A 16,656-nucleotide genomic window follows, 5' to 3' on the forward strand; every position below is an offset into this window, starting at 1 on the left:
AGAACAGAAGAGGAAAGAATAGATTTCCCTCTCTCCCTTCCGTAGAATGTAAGCTTCTTGAGGATAAGATTTGTCTTCCATTCATGCTGTGTCTTCTGTGATCACAGTGCCCACTATACAGTAGGTATTCCACTGATATTTTCTGAATGAAACACAAGGCAGCTACTCAGTTCCTGGGCACATTTCCTACTTTTTTTTTTTTTTTTTTTTTTTTTAAAATTTTTTTTTTTTTTTTTANGAGAGGAAGAAGCAGGCTCATAGTGGAGGAGCCTGATGTGGGGACTCGATCCCAGAACGCCGGGATCACGCCCTGAGCTGAAGGCAGACGCTTAACCGCTGTGCCACCCAGGCGCCCCACATTTCCTACTTCTTAAGAACCAAATAAGGAAGTATCAGCCAGGTTACGATTCAAAGGAAGAGCGGCGCTAATCTTTGGGAGCATGCCTTACAATTCCTTAAGCTCAATTTAAAAAAAAAAAAATCGTTGCGGTAAGCGCTATGCACTACCTTAAAAAAAAAAAAAAAGGTTCAGTAAGTGTTTATGGATTGCGTGCTTTTTTACTCCCAGCTAAGTCAACCAAAGGTCACCGCATAGGTTCTGGTGAAACCTGGTGACCCGAGCGGTTCAGAGCGGCCGGGATCAAAGGTGAGGACCGCTGGGAGGGCCCATACAAGCTGCGAAAGAAAGGCAGTGCACTAACCTCTCCGCCGGAAAAGAAGAGGGACGTGCCAAGCGCGCAAGCTTCCGCGACCCGGCTGCAGGTAAGACACAAAAGCGGCACCCCAACCTCCCGCTTCCCGCAGCCTGCACTGCCGCGCGGGCGACCGTCCCAGTGCCCGCACTGCGCAGGCGCGCAGAACTGTCGGCCCGGCAGAACGTGAGCCACCGGGTGCACGTGACTGCCGGACCACGTGATCCGCGTCGCCGCGACCTTTTCCGCTCTCTAGTGCCTGGGACCTCCCGGTCCCTCCTTGCTTCCGCCTTCTCCTGCTTCCTTATTCCGCTGAGCTCTTCGCCCTTAGTTGTCCCCGCCCTCGTCCCCGGAAGATCTCCTCGTCCTCCAGGCGGCCGTTGTTTGTCTCTTCCGCGGGCACCAAATAAAGTTTCTTCATTCAAACGCAATTTTTTAACCCATGCCCCTCCCTTTCTCAGCTCCTCCTTGGCGCCGGCACCGCCTCTCGTGCAGCGGGTGCGACGCGAGTGTTGGCGCTGGCACGGCGGAGGTGATGGCCAGGACTCCGGCGTCCCTCTCGGGACAGGACGAAGGGTTCGTGTCGCTTTCCTCGCCCAGTCCCTCTGCTGCTCTTCCCCCTCCCTGCTTCTCCGGAAAGCCGGGCCTCGTCGGGAACCTCTGGGTAACCATCAGGGATGCTGCGGCGGGCCGGGGACGCCTGGTCCAGCAGTCCGGTCCCGCTCCCCGGCGCGTGGGCTCGGCTTCCTCGGGGAGCGAGGCGGCCAGGGGCAGGGGGGCGAGCCTACTGGCTGCGGCTGCCCGCCGGGCTCCAGGCACCGGACTCGGATCGGTTTCCAGCCTTCTCCCTGACTGCTGGGAGCGGACTACGCACCCCGCCGAATTCCTCCGGTCACCCCGCTTCTCTCTGTTGTCCTTGTTCAGGTCTTTTAGTAGGCTTATGTTATAATTTATGTCGATCAGATAACTTGTCTTTCAAGTGATCCGATGCTGCTGTTTTGACTCATGAGAGTTTATGTTCCTCTATCCCCTTTCGGGGTGTTAACAGCGGCATGGCTCTACTCATCTTTAATAAACGCACTTTTGGAGGGCTAAATTTTTCTGCAAAAGTTAGGAATCTCAGATTTATCGAGAAATGTTTCTTCCTATTGCCGTTGAGATTAATTCGTGATCTCACTATCAATGCCTGCAGCTTTTCGCTTTTTACGCGACATGTCACAGATTTCTGGATAAAGTTGTGTACGACTATAAAAAATATATTTATTTGTATAAATTGAATAGCCAAATTTATCTTTGAGCTATGTCTTGCAAAATACTGCCCCCCCCCCCAAAGGAGCACGTAGAGGAAATTGAGCTTAACGGGAATACAATAAGGCTGGAGAGGCACCAATGGCCCAGAATTTGAGCAGGCACTTGTTCAGTTACGCAAAATATAAGGGAGTGTGTGGAACCTTAAATTTTGAGCCCTAGGTTCCTCTGGCTCTACTTTAGTCCTGACCTGGGACTTTACCCTCACAGATGCAGACCTTTGAGGAAACTCTGAGGAAATTTAGGACTGTTGACCCATACACAGGTGGGGGTGGGTTGAGGTTAGGGGCCCTGACACCCCTCCTTTCCTTTTCTTTGGAAAATCTGCATATAACTTCTGACTCCCCCAAAACTTAACTCCCTTACTTTGGTGATGTGAAGATAAAATGAACTGATCAGCTAAGTTTTGTGCTCTAGAAATGCACAGAATTTCATCACTTAAGTCTTTTTTTTTTTTTTTTTTAAGATTTTATCTATTTATTTAACAGAGAGAACAAGCAGGGGGAGCAACAGACAGAGGGAGAGGGAGAAGCAGGCTCCCGCTGAGCAAGGAAGCTGATGCGTGGGCTGGATCCCAGGACCCTGGGATTATGACCCGGCTGAAGGCAGCAGCTTAACCAACTGAGTCACCCAGGCGCCCCTGAAGTCTTTTTTTTCCAACTGAGTCATATGCATTTGCTTAAAAATTAATTATGTATAAAATAATAATCTGTAAATCTTGATTTTTGTATGCCTAAAATCAAGGGTATCTTATTTTTTTTGATGCAAGTATGCTCAAGTTTTTCCTCCAGCTTTTTTCATTCTTTAACACTTCTAGAAAGTCTCCTAATTTTTTGGTTGGGAAAGTGTGATGGTAACATGCCTTAATTTTGTTTGAGGGCAGAGTAAGATGGATGGAGTTATTGTGCAGGTAGAGAAGGCAGGAGAGAAAACCTTTGAAGAGAATTAAAATTGTCTAAGAATATAAACTAAGAGAAAAGGGAAAAGCAGGTTAATAAAGTATCTTTCATTCTTGATCTTCTAGCCCAGTAGAGGCTTTCACACAGTTTTACAGCTGTTGCCTCATTCGTCTTTCTAAGTATGTGAAGTCACTTAGTAAGTAATAAACCCAAAACAAGAGTCTGAATTTTAGTATAAATTCTTTTATCCTAATTTCTTTTTTAGGACAAATCCTTTTTCCTATCACATTGTTAAGTTTCTGATTCAAGAAAATAAAAGGAAGAGAATGGGAAAGATAATCATGGGACAATCTCGAGGGGAGATTCTGGGATTAGAAGCACGAAGAATGTTTAGCTTCATGACCTGTAACACCAGAGAAGTTTTCGGATTTTCTTGTCTTACTATCATGGTCAGACAACGGTGGCTTACTTTATAATGCTTGTATGAAAAGGAATTTTAATTCAAATGAAACTGGAAGATGGCCAATCTGCTGGTATTTTAACTCTAATATACTGTGTATGTGGCTCTCTTTTCTAGATCATTTGCGTATCTTACAATTAAAGACAGAATACCACAGATCTTAACCAGGGCTATTGATACATTGCATCGACATAAAAGTGAATTTTTTGAGAAACATGGAGAGGTAATACTGTGTTTTCACTTTAATTTTTTGTTAACTCTTTAACAGAAACACAATAGCAGTCTGTGGTAAGGATCATTCCTCCTCTAGAGAAGAACAATGGTTCCTTAGAAGAAACTTAAACAAAAAAGGCAGAATAGCTAAGATATGTGTGTGTGTCCTTTGATTTTCAACTTAAGAATTCTGAATTTCAATGTTTATAATAGTTTATAAAAGACATAATAAAAGGTAGCTTTGAAATCTAGTATTTTTTTCCTTCTTTAGTTTAGGACCTTAAAAATGTGTTATCCTAGAGGACTTATTCCTATGTAAATTAATTGTTTACATATGTAAATTATATATTTAAATATAGATTTTTCACATATTTTTTAAATATTTAAATACTTTTTCATGTTTCTGCAGAAAGGCACTGAAGCTGAAAAGAAAGCAATTTCTCTTCTTTCTAAATTACGAAATGAATTGCAAACAGATAAACCAATAATCCCCTTTGTTGAGAAGTTTGTTGATACTGACATATGGAATCAGTACCTAGAATATCAACAGAGTCTTTTAAATGAAAATGATGGAAAACCCAGATGGTTTTACTCACCTTGGTTATTTGTAGAATGCTACATGTATCGTAGAATTCATGAAGCAATTATCCAGAGGTAAGTATATAACATCAAATAATAAATGTTTAGATGACTTAATGCTTTTTCGATATTATAAAATGATAAGTTTAAAAATAAAAGCCAATGGGAGCCAGAATTCAGTTCAACAGATATTAATGGCAGTATTGGATGTTTCTGCAAGTGTTACCGATATAATAGATTCTTGGCAATTACAACCCAGTTGCCCAGAATAGATGTAAGATATAATATCTGAGGGTGCCTGGCTGGCTTGGTCAGTAGAGCATGCGACTCTTGATCTCAGTGTTCTAAGTTCCAGCCTCACGTTTGGTATAGAGATTATTAAAAATGAAATACTTAAAAAAAGGATATATTAGAAGTGGGAACTAATTAAAAATTCTTACAAAGACTTACTTTTAGAGAAAAACAAATTGTATTTATTGAACAAAAAATGTTAATTTGAAAAAATTATTTCAGTAGAACAAGACAGAACAAAGGAAGCATGTTTTGCTTCTTAAAATAGGTAATATGTCAGTTAACTTGGGGCAAGGAGTCAACAGAACAGTGAATCACTACGGTGTTTTTTGCACCATCTTAATTAATTTTTAGCCTTTTTTTTAATGGGCTAAATAGATTAGAGACAGACTTTAAAAGTTAAACACATATAAAATCACTTTTTATAGGCTTGTTTCTACTAATTTATTTTTTTCCTAGGAAAATTCTGATATAGAACTGATTTAGAGAGCAGAAGAAAGTGTAGGGGCGCCTGGGTGGCTCAGTCGTTAAGCGACTGCCTTCTGCTCAGGGCATGATCCCGGAGTCCTGGGATCGAGCCCCACATCAGGCTGCTCTGCTGGGAGCCTGCTTCTTCCTCTCCCACTCCCCCTGCTTGTGTTCCCTCTCTTGCTGGCTGTCTCTCTGTGAAATAAATAAATAAAATGTTTAAAAAAAAAAAAAGAAAGTGTAATGTGGATCATCCTTTTAGGGCACTGGTTACAAAAATACAGGTTTGCTAAATAAGAGGAATTCTTTGGTATCTGTTCCTAAACATAGGAAAGAATAATTAAAAGCAATTGATCAAACTAGCACTAATAGTAAAATAAAAAATTATTTGGGGAAACAATTTGAGTCTATTCATTAGCTTTTCTGTCTTAATCTTTAGAAATTATTTTTTTAATTAAATAAGTGTTTTTAAGATTTTGTTTATTTAATTTTAGAGAGAGACAGCACGAGTGTGAGGGGCAGAGGGAGAGAGCAAGAATCTCAAGCAGACTCCATGCTCAGCATGGAGCCCGAAGTGGGGCTTGATCCCAGGGTCCTGGGATCATGACCTGAGCTGAAACCAAGAGTCAGATGCTCAACTGACTGCACCACCCAGGTGCCCCTAGAAATTACTTTTTAAAGTCACAACTTGTTTTTGCTGAGTAAGTGTGTTAAATTAAATTTAATTAATTAATGGTTTCTCACCCCGCACCCACTGTATTTTAGAACTTTTGCTCTCAAAGCAAAATACACTGTTAGATATCTAGCACATTGCCTGGCACATGGGAGGCAACTGAGCAAGACTATTGCCAATACTAGGGGCTGTCATGTATCGAACACCAGCTCTGTTCCAGTTACTTTGCAGCCCAGTGAAGTGTAGGTGGTATTATGGTTTCCGTTGAGGAAATCAAGGTCCAATGTTAACAAGTTGCCCAGGGTTACATGGCTAGTAAATGGTATAGCCAGTACTTGACCCTGGTCTATTTAAATCAGCTTAGAGCCCTCATTAAACCATCTTTTTCCAAGTAGTAAATTTAGATGTCTGTCAAGGACTAACATGAGTCTGAAATTCTGGGTGAGAGTTTCATAATTCTGGAAAACATCCGTGATATGAGCCAATGTTACAGAAGTGTTGAAACACAGGGTGGCTCCCTGCACGGGGTTGGGGGAGTTTGGAAGTTAGAAAGGTAAAAGGAATGTGTTTCTGAGTCTGATTTTAGAGGTAGATCGGGTTCAGAATTAAATCTAGGGTAGAAGTTTACAAACCTGGCTACACATTTATAACCCAGTTAGGTGAGGAATCTTTTTTTTTTTTTTTTAAACATGCAGGGTTTGAAATCATTATATTAAAATAAACACTAATGGTTTAATTTGTCTGCGGTGGGGCCTGGGCATCAGTTTTTCTTTTCACACCTCAGGGAGATTCCTCACATCCTGGATTGATACCCACTGGTTCAGGAACAGCTTGTTAAAAGGGGTTGAGGCAAAATTTAGCTTTAAGTTGCAAGAACAAGAATGTTAGTCAGTCGTGGATGTAGAACTCTCATGAGGTCATCTCTGTGGCAGGCACTCAGAAGTCAGGGAATTTATATCAGAACTCCGGTTTTAGGTCAGTGTAAGGAAGAAATATCCTGTAGCAGGACCAGTACTGAAAGTTTATAAATGTCCAGTTCGTAGGAGGAATTCCTATCCAGGGGCAGTGATACAGCTCCAGTGACCAAAGAAGGGTCTTTACTTTTCCAGGATCCCAAAGCACACATTATCTTTAAGACATGTTTATGTTGATTTTTGTCCCTTATACTGAAACATACTTATAATTTTCTTTGTCAAGATGTGTGTTTTAGTTTTTATCAGAGTTAAATAGTTGAGTAGTCTAAATTAAGACTCAAAATGTCAGCCATATGCAAAATTTAAATATTAAGAAAATATACTTCAGATATTGAAAAATGAAAGTATGGAGAAAATAGGCATTTTAAAGCTTTTATTAAAGTATAATATACATCCAGAACATATTTAAGTGTTCAACAATCTTTACCGGAATATGCTCACATTCCAAGCACCCAGATCAAGAGGCAGAACCTTATTGGACTCAAAGAAGCCTCGCATATGGCGCTTTCGGTCCTGCCATTCCTGCCCTTCAAGGATAACACTATCCTGACCTGCGTTAGTTTTGCCTGTTTTTAAATTGCATTTATTTTTTATTTATTTTTTTCCCAAATGACAAGCTTTATTTAAAAAAGTTTTTTTATTATGTTATGTTAGTCACCATACAGTACATCGTAAACTTCATTTAAATGAAATTATATTGGATATAATTTTGTGTCTGGTTTTTTTCATTCAGCATTATGTTGGTGAGATTCATCCATATTGTTGCATATAAATGTAAATCATTTTCATTGCTATATTGTATTGTGTTATATGAATATATCACAAACTGTTTATTCTATTATTGATGGATATTTGAGTAGTTCCCAATTTGGGGGTATTATGAAGAATGCTGCTACAAGCCTTCGAACACATGTTTTTGGTGAGCAGACGCATGTATTCCTTTTGGGTGTGTATCTAGGAGTGAACCACAGGGTCATAGTGGGTGCACATACACAGCTTTAGTAGATTCTAAAATAGCAAACATTTTTAAAATCAGAAATCGTATGTAAGTATATGAGTTTACTCTTAAATACAAGGAATAAGGCTCATTCTTAATAAGAGGTGTGGGTTTAATGATTTATTAATAAAACATTAGAACAAGGATTGGCAAACTTTTCCCGTAAAGGGCGGGATAGTAAACGTTTTAGGCTGTGGGGGCCATATGGTCTTTGTTGCAGCTACTCAGCTCTGTCCTTGCCTGCAAAGCAGCTACAAGCAGTACGTAAATGAACAAGTGTGGCTGTGCTCCGATAACACGTTATTTATGGACACTGAAATTTGAATTTCGTGTTTCGTAAAATACCCTTTTTTTCAACCACTCGGAAGTATAAAGATCATTCTTCGCTTACAGGTTGTACAAAACAGGTGGTGGGCTACACTGGGTCTGCGAGCTGCAGTTCGCTGACCCCTACACTTGAATCTGTGCATCCAAGTAATTTTTATCTCTTTAAGTCACCTTGAGAGACTGATTTATTTTGGCAATGCTGTCATTGCTAAAAACATCTTTTAATTCTTTGGAACCTCTTTCAGAACCTAAAAAAAATTAGTCTCACTATTTTTTAGTTATTCTTCATTTTTGATAACATAAATCAAACTATTACTCCGTTTGATTTACACACATCATTCTACTGAAATTTCTCTGAGTGACTTTTGGCTCCAAATAAACCCCAAAGGATAAAGATGTGCTCTCACTGATAGGACGTTCAATAATGTGCCACAAGTTCTAAAGAAAATTCCAGAAGTGGAATTTGAGTAATGGCAGCATCCTTGGAATAGGGTGTAGCTTCCCAGGGAGCAATGGCAGCATCCATTGAGCAATGGAATAGGGTGTAGCTTCCCAGGGAGACTTGAAGGAGACAGCAATCGTGTGGATGTATAAATTCCGGTATGTGTTTGTTTTTGAAGTCAGTCCCACATCAGTTACATTGTTTTTATCCTGAGGTAGAGGACCCCTGGAAAAAGTTGCCAATTTAGAAGATCAGATGATCTGAATGTCTTTTGTGTTTGGTTCTGTAAAGTCTATGATGTTCTTATTTTATACCGGGCTAGTTATGTTCTTAGGCCAGTATTAATATTATTTGATCTCTCATTGGACAGCATAAAGCCCTGACACATATATCGCCATTGGTTAAAACCCAAAAACTACATATATGTAGTCAAAATTTGTTACTATAGTAAAATTTACTTAATATTTTCTGATTCCTCTCGAGTAGTTTTTGGGTTCCCATAGTCCTGTATGTTTGACTCTATTGGTAATTACCATATTGTGTTCACATATTGATATCCATATGTTTGTTTCATGGAACCCTGCCAAATCTAGAACCCCCAAAAATACTTGTTAAACTAAAGCAGTTATCTTGAAATGTTGTTGCTTTCTACTTTTGCTCTGGAACCCCTAACTGGGTAAATAATTATGGATATATCACTATAATTACTTCAAATTCCAGTAAAATATTTGAGTAGGGAACTTGTGACAGTTAACTAAAATGAGTTCGGGGATTTATTTTTGTGTAATTTGATCAAATTGATTTATTTTGTGTAATTTGATAACTATTCATTTTTCTGTAACTTGATTTATGTTTGATACAGTATCTATTACCAGTCATTTTTGAGATTAGATACTTCTACTCACTTTACTTTAAACAACTGCAATTATCCAAATGTTAAAAAAAAAAGGTACAGAGTTACAGAAATGTTTCACCTATATGTTTTTCTCCTCCTATAGTCCACCGATTGATGACTTTGATGTGTTTAAAGAATCCAAAGACCAAAATTTCTTTGAGTCACAGGAATCTGTCATTGCTCTGTGTACTCACCTGCAAGAGGTGGTAAGAGCCATCGAAGACCTAGATGAAAATCAGCTGAGAGAAGAATTTTTCAGACTTCTTCAGGTAAATGTGATAATTAACCTTCTGAGTATATTTTGTGTATTTAAATAGTTAAAAAAATAAAGTGGCATTGTTTTAACAACAAAGCACGTGTATATATTATCATTTAACTTTTAATTGATCATTTTTTATCATTTTAGTAATAGTGTTATTCAAGAGCTGAAAATCCACTTAATCTCTGAAAACGAGTCTTGAAATCTCTTCAGCTGGAGGTGATTTTAGTGGCACAGGAGTCCTCTGGCTTCATAGCCTCTGTCAGTCTTGAGAGAATACTGCACAGTCACTTGGTCGGCCTAGCCTGACTTGGACTTCAGTGCTGGTCCTGTCACTTGTTGTTGGGCCTGAGGCAAGTTACTTAGCCTCTCTGAGCTACAGTTTCCTCCTGTGTTAAATGAAGATGGCAGTATGTACCTTGTGAGAATGAAAGTGGATTCAGTCGTGTCAGTGTGGAACACAGAGCCTAGAACAGCCAGCCTGCCCTTACCATCAGGTGGAAACACTCAGGGGGTCTGTGGCCTGTTTAATAGGATTTTATTCCATTTCTTCATCTGTCTTGCATTAAGTTTAGTTTTTAATTCTCATTCGAACACATCCTTAAGATGTGTTATTAGAATCAGAACTATTTGAAAATGCGGGGTTTTACACAACAGTATCCCCAGCCCTCATCTCCCAAAGTTAGAAACATTTCCAGAAAAAGATGCTATTAGGAAATGCCACGAAGTGAGATAGAGCAGGGCAGGAGAATGGGGATGTTGGAGGAGATGCAGGGGTACCGTTTAAAGTGGGGCTGCCAGGGAAGGGCCTCAGAAAGTGATGGGGAAAGATGCAAAGCCAGTGAGGGAGTGGGTCACATGCAGGTCTGGGGGAGTGTTTCTGCCAGGGTACCTGATGTGGGAAACTGGCAAGTATGTGAGAGAAGCTGCCAGGGGATTCTGCAGGAAATGAGTGAGGTGAGGGGCCTGGAAGGGCCTCGTAAGCAAAGGTAAGATTTCGGTTTTTACTCACGTTGCCATCACGGGGGAGTTATTAGAGCGTTTTCATCAGAGGAGTAACGAGGATTGACTTGTTTCAAGGATGACTTCTCAGGACACACTGAAGGGGTACAAGGCTAGACATGGGGAAGTCTGTTACTAATGTGACTCCCGGGGGGATGACTGGACCAAGAAGAGGTGTTAAATGTCACCAGTATTCTGGAAATACTTTGAAAGTAGAGACTGCAGAATCCTGATAAAACTTTGAGGGCAAGCAGAGTAAGCTGTATGATTAAGAGGGAAAGGCTTATTTTGAGTTTGGAAGATAAGTTGGCAGGGTATTATTAAATAATAAGCCTAGTTATTTCCCCCAGTTGAAACTATCCTTTATGCTTAGTTTAGAATTAAAAAAGAAAAGAAGAAAAAAACAGTAACATGTCAGTCCTTACCCGTAGCTGGCCCATTGTTTCAAGGGACGGTCTTTGAGTATGTCTTTGTCCCGTGAGTATAGTAAGTTGTGAAGAAGAAGGAATACCTCTCTGTTTTCTGTCATTGAATGTGGCCAAGTGAAGGAGGCCAAAGTTGCCTTCCGTTAGTACTCATGATGACCAGCAGGTTAACTTCCTACAAGAAACCTAAGGGCATTTTAATTTGCAGGGAATGTTGATCTGTTTTTGTCTTTGTTTTTTTAAAGATTTTATTTATTTATTTGACAGAGAGAGAGACAGCCAGCGAGAGAGGGAACACAAGCAGGGGGAGTGGGAGAGGGAGAAGCAGGCTCCCAGCAGAGGAGCCTGATGTGGGGCTCAATCCCAGGACTCTGGGATCACGCCCTGAGCTGAAGGCAGACACTTGACGACTGGGCCACCCAGGCACCCCTGTTGATCTGTTTTTAAAAGCCCACTGTCCACACAAACATTTCAGTGCCTGCTCTGTCACACTGGATGCAGGGCCTGTGATCTTGAGGAAAACAGACAGTCCTTGCTATCGTAGAACTTGTAATCTCAAGAGAATATAGACAGTCAAGTAATGGCATAACCCAATGCGGAATTACAAACTGGAAGATGGTGTGAGGGAAACTGTGGGCGGTGGACAGAGACCCTGATATCAACTGAGGGGTGCTGTCGCCTACACCAATGTGTTTCTGCATCAGATGGACACTTAATATTTAAGCCTTGCACTTAAAAACATCCATTCATCTGTCTTATTTTAAACATAATATTCTTAGAATGTGCATTTTCCTCTTTGAATCACACAAGAGTAGAGTCTGTTTTGGCTAATATTTATGGAGTATTGGGTGTGTTAAACGTATTATGTCACCTCTCACAGTAACTACAAGGTGAGTGCTGTTATGTCATTTTTCCATTGTGGGACTTGAGCCTTAGGGAGCATATATACTTTACCAATGGCTGTTAACTGGAAATGCTGGGATTTGAACCCACGTCTCTCTGATTCTAGAGCCTGGACTCCTAAACACATAATTTAATTACAGCTTTAAAAAGGGGCTACGTACCATTTTCTATAAAATAAACTTGAGTATTATTTCAATTTAAAATGGAATAATAGATGATTGGAGTTGGAGGGATCTTTAGACATCACCATGCCCAATTTCTTTATTTTTCAAGTAAGAGACCTAAATCCCAGAGAGTTTGCCTGGTCCTAAGGTTATACAAGTAGTAAAAGAAACAGCATTTGGGGAGGAATATGAGGAGGGAAGAGAGAACTTATTTTTCTTTTGACTTTAGATTTTTAAATAAACTTTGTAACTTCTTTTTACAGTGTGATCGTATTCTAATATCTGCAAGATGCAAAGTCATTCTGGTTTAAGCCATACAGATCGTTAACATCATTCAAACCAGTTTTTTAAAAAAAATTATTACATAGTGACCAATTAAATGTTTCATTGTCTTAACCTTGTTTATACATCATGATGGAAACACAGTCTTTGCATTATTAGAGAAGGTGTAGATCAGATGAGTATTTTATTTTATTTATTTATTTTTTAAAAGATTTTATTTATTTATTTGACAGAGAGACAGCCAGCGAGAGAGGGAACACAACCAGGGGGAGTGGGAGAGGAAGAAGCAGGCTCCCAGCAGAGGAGCCTGATGTGGGGCTTGATCCCAGAACACCGGGATCACGGCCTGAGCCGAAGGCAGACGCTTAATGGCTGCGCCACCCAGGCGCCCCGGATAGGTATTTTAAATTAAGCGTGTTGTAGATATGAATTTTATGAATAGTTTTAGCAACCTCTCCCCCCCCACATTTTACACAATAGAGTTTTTGTTGGTTATTCAAAAGAAGGGTAAAAGTTTTGTACTTTTTCTTTTTCAGATTTCACTGTGGGGGAATAAGTGTGATCTGTCTCTATCAAGCGGGGAAACCAGGTCTCAGAAAACCAATGTAATTAATTCTTTGGAGGAACTAAAACCTTTGATTTTAGTGAATGACATGGAACGTCTTTGGTTGCTGCTTAACAACTGCAAGAAAACAAGAGAAAAAGCATCTATTACCAGAGTAGTAATTGTTCTGGATAATTCTGGGTTTGAACTTGTTACAGATTTAGTTTTAGCTGACTTTTTGTTGTCCTCTCAACTGGCTACTGAGATCCATTTTTATGGAAAAACTATTCCGTGGTTTGTGTCCGATACTACTATCCGTGATTTTAACTGGTTAATTGAACAAATGAAAATGTCTAATCATAAGTGGATGTCCAAGTGTGGGGCTGACTGGGAAGCCTATGTAAAGACGGGCAGATGGGTTTACCGTGATCATATATTTTGGACCCTGCCTCATGAATTCTGCGTAATGTCTCAGGTTGCTCCTGACTTGTATGCTGAACTGCAGAAGGCACATTTAATTTTATTCAAGGGTGATTTGAACTATAGGAAGTTGACAGGCGATAGGAAGTGGGAATTTACCGTTCCGTTTCATCAGGCTTTGAACGGCTTCCATCCTGCCCCTCTCTGCAGCATACGGACATTAAAAGCAGAGCTTCAGGTTGGGCTGAAGCCAGGGCAGGCTGAGCAATATGTAGCCTCCGAGCCCAACTGGCTGACCACTGGCAAGTATGGGATATTTCAGTTTGATGGTCCACTCTGACTTGCTTTAGGAACTCTTAAGTTGTGTAGGGAGATATGAGAGACACTTCGTGTCCGCAAAAGGAGCACGTGAATTTAGTCCCATGGCTGCTCTGCATCCGCTCTGGGGAGCATGGCTTCTCAGTGCTCGTTTCCATACGCTCTCGATGCTTTTCTCTTTGGGCATTTTGCCCTACTACATTGTTTGGGCGATAGATGGATTGAGCTAGTTACAGTTATTTATGTTTATGTTGGAATTTTAGTCACTTATTTCAAGTTAAATGCATAATTTCAAGTGGTTTTAATGAACTTATTTTTAATTGGTCAGAAAGTAAAATATAAGAGAATTCTGCTTTTAAAGTTAGTTAACATTCTTTTAATGCTATGCTGCATGGTATTTAATATTCTAGGAAGCATGGGATTTTATTTACCTTGTTTTGGGGCTCTAGAAATAAGGGCTCCGTGAAGGCAAACATCTTAAATGAAATAGGTTTTGAAAAGAGAGGCATTTCTTAGAACTGTGATACTTGAACGATGAAAGTAAAGATTACCTCATAAGTTAATTCTAAATTTTGTTCTCCTTGAACTTTATTTCATTTTAAATAACTTGTTTAATTTGCACGCATTTGTATTTTGATTGACCTGTGGAATGGATAGCAGGAAACCCAAAATTGAACAGAATGAAACAAATGGTATTTGAAGAACTGATACCTTTTACATTCTATTTGTGATATCCATAACCAATTGAAATATATTATTTTAATACATAAATGCTTTAAATGAACAGATTTTTAGATTGTTCTGCAGTTTTTTTAAAAAAAATGCTTTAGCTAGAAAAGATTCTTATGCATTGAATTTGGAGTACTAAGTTAATTGTTTATATGCTTACCCATTTTTGATGACCACTAGATGTTAAAGAATATAAGTTTCCATCAGTTTGTTTTGAAACTGATATCGGTAATAAACCTGGAAATGTTTTCTTGTTGGTATAATAAAATGAAGTGTACTGAAAATCTTTTTGGTTTTATTTTCCAGTGGGAGAAAGTCAAGAAGGGAAGATTAAATATGGCGTCTATGTGATAAAGAAACTGATAATGTGTATCATACATGTTGCCAAAGCAGTTCATAAATTATGTCACTTATAAGTGAGGTTATGAGGCTATGTTCTTGCTAAGTGTTTTTAAAAAGTTTTGTAAAATGTTTATATAAAGCTGCACATTTTGAATTTACTCATCTACATGTGTTCCTGTTTTAAACATTAAGTTACTAAAATACTGAGCATATTAGAATTGTTTGTAGCTACTTGACATAAGTCAGAACATGACTGTGTATATATATTGACTCCAGAGCCACAGTGTGGGCTATGGTGTAATACATTACATTTTTCAGAGCAATGGATTTTTTTTTCTGTTTTTATCGTGTTTTGTTTTTTTTAAAGATTTTATTTATTTATTTGACAGAGAGACAGCCAGCGAGAGAGGGAACACAAACAGGGAGAGGAAGAAGCAGGCTCATAGCGGAGGAGCCTGATGTGGGGCTCGATCCCATAATGCTAGGATAATGCCCTGAGCCGAAGGCAGACGCTTAACCGCTGTGCCACCCAGGTGCCCCTATCGTGTTTTATTAAGAACATGAAATTAGGATTTGTGAAGAAATAGTTCACCCCCTCCTATAAGAAAAGGAAGCAAACGAGCAAGCAAGAAAAGGGGCGCTATGGGAGAAGAAGTTGGTTCAAGATGGAATTTTAAAAAATGCTTAGCAGGGGTAGGACCCACCTGTAGTTTAACCGATTGACTTTTTTTAAATTGAAGTGTAGTTGGCCCGCAATGTTACGTTAGGTTCAAGCGTACGACATAGCGACTGGCCAAGTCCATAGGTCATGCTGTGCTCCGCACAGGTGTAGCTGCTGTCTGTCACCAGACATGGCTGTCGCAATGCCATTGAGTATCTTCCCTATGCTGTACCTTTCATCCCGGTGACTTGTTCATTCCCTAACTGGAAGCCTGGATCTCCCACTCCCCTTCACCCATTTTACCCATCCCCGCCCCCCCACGCAACCACCAGTTCCTTCTCTGTATTTGAGTCTGTTTCTGCCTTTTCTGTTGTTTGTTTTTAGATTCCATATATAAGTGAAATCCTATCATATTTGTCTTTCTCTGACTTTCACTTAGCATAATACCACTTAGGTCCATCCATGTTGCTGCAAATGGCAAGATCTTATTTATTTTTTTCGTTTTTTTATGGCTAATACTGTGTGTGTGTGTATCACATCCTTGTCCAGTCATCCATTCAGTGGACACTCAGGTTGTTTCCATGTCTTGGCTATTGTAAATAATGCTGCAGTGAACATAGGGGTGCATGTACCTTTTTGAATTTACGTTTTCTTATTCTTTTGGTAAATACCCAGTAGTGGGATTACTGGATGTATTCTATTTTTAATTGTTTGAGGAACCTCCATACTAAGTTGGCTATACCAGTTCACATTCCCACCCACAGTACACGAGAGTTCCTTTTTCTTATTTTTGAATTTTTTAAAAACCAGCTTTCTTGAGATAAAATTCACATATAATTCATCCATTTATTTTTTTTAAGATTTTATTTATTAGAGAGAGAGCACAGAGCGAGAGTGAAAGGGAGAAGCCAACTCCCCATTGACCAGAGAGTCTGACATGGGGCTCGATCCCTGGACCCTGAGATCATGACCTGAGCTGAAGGTAGATGCCTAACTGAGCCACCCAGGCGCCCCTGATTCATCCATTTAAAGTGTGCAGTACTTTAGTACATTGGCAGTTATGCGACCATCACGACAATTCAATTTCAAAATGTTTGTCACCCTTAAAATCAACCCCGTGCCCCTTAGCAGTGATTCCTCCTTCCCCTCTTCTCAACACTTGGCAACCAGTGGTTTACTTTCTGTCTATGGATTTGCTTGTTCTCAATATTTCATATATAAAGAAAAATAATCAAATATGTGGGCTTTGTGGGTGGCTTCTTTTCAAGGCCATCAGTTATAGCGGGCAGCATCTCATTCTTTTTTTGTATGCTTGCTGTATGGATAGAACATGTGGAAATGCCCTGTTTATCCATTCATCAGTGATGGACATTTGGGGTGTTTCCACTT

At 39.7% G+C, this 16,656-nt stretch overlaps 2 protein-coding genes across 18 annotated transcripts in view; one reads left to right on the forward strand and one right to left on the reverse strand.

Annotated features, from left to right (window-relative positions):
- The window catches only part of RMND1 (required for meiotic nuclear division 1 homolog), a 38,645-nt gene extending 37,771 nt beyond the window's left edge, over positions 1–874 (reverse strand). For all 14 annotated transcript variants that reach the window (XR_004628175.1, XR_002142916.2, XR_004628177.1 and 11 more), the window contains exon 1: positions 702–874. The gene's annotated coding sequence lies outside the window, so the exon portion shown is untranslated. The remainder of the gene's footprint in view (positions 1–701) is intronic.
- ARMT1 (acidic residue methyltransferase 1) lies at positions 498–14,925 on the forward strand. 4 transcript variants are annotated; one of them, XM_034669300.1, is made up of 6 exons: positions 498–762; positions 1,154–1,268; positions 3,477–3,582; positions 3,982–4,226; positions 9,322–9,487; positions 12,790–14,548. In XM_034669300.1, exons 2-6 carry the CDS (start codon positions 1,228–1,230, stop codon positions 13,555–13,557), a joined length of 1,326 nt encoding a protein of 441 aa, XP_034525191.1. In that variant the 5' UTR covers positions 498–762; positions 1,154–1,227; the 3' UTR covers positions 13,558–14,548. The 4 variants fall into 4 exon arrangements, with proteins under 4 accessions (XP_034525191.1, XP_002920315.2, XP_034525193.1 ...); XM_034669302.1 differs by lacking the exon at positions 498–762 and adding an exon at positions 14,571–14,925 and having other exon boundaries at positions 1,013–1,268; positions 12,790–12,858; XM_002920269.4 differs by lacking the exon at positions 498–762 and having other exon boundaries at positions 1,010–1,268.
- Positions 14,926–16,656: the final 1,731 nt, after the last annotated feature.

This window comes from Ailuropoda melanoleuca, chromosome 10 (genome assembly GCF_002007445.2).
Source record: "Ailuropoda melanoleuca isolate Jingjing chromosome 10, ASM200744v2, whole genome shotgun sequence".
In the NCBI taxonomy this organism is placed as follows: domain Eukaryota; kingdom Metazoa; phylum Chordata; class Mammalia; order Carnivora; family Ursidae; genus Ailuropoda; species Ailuropoda melanoleuca.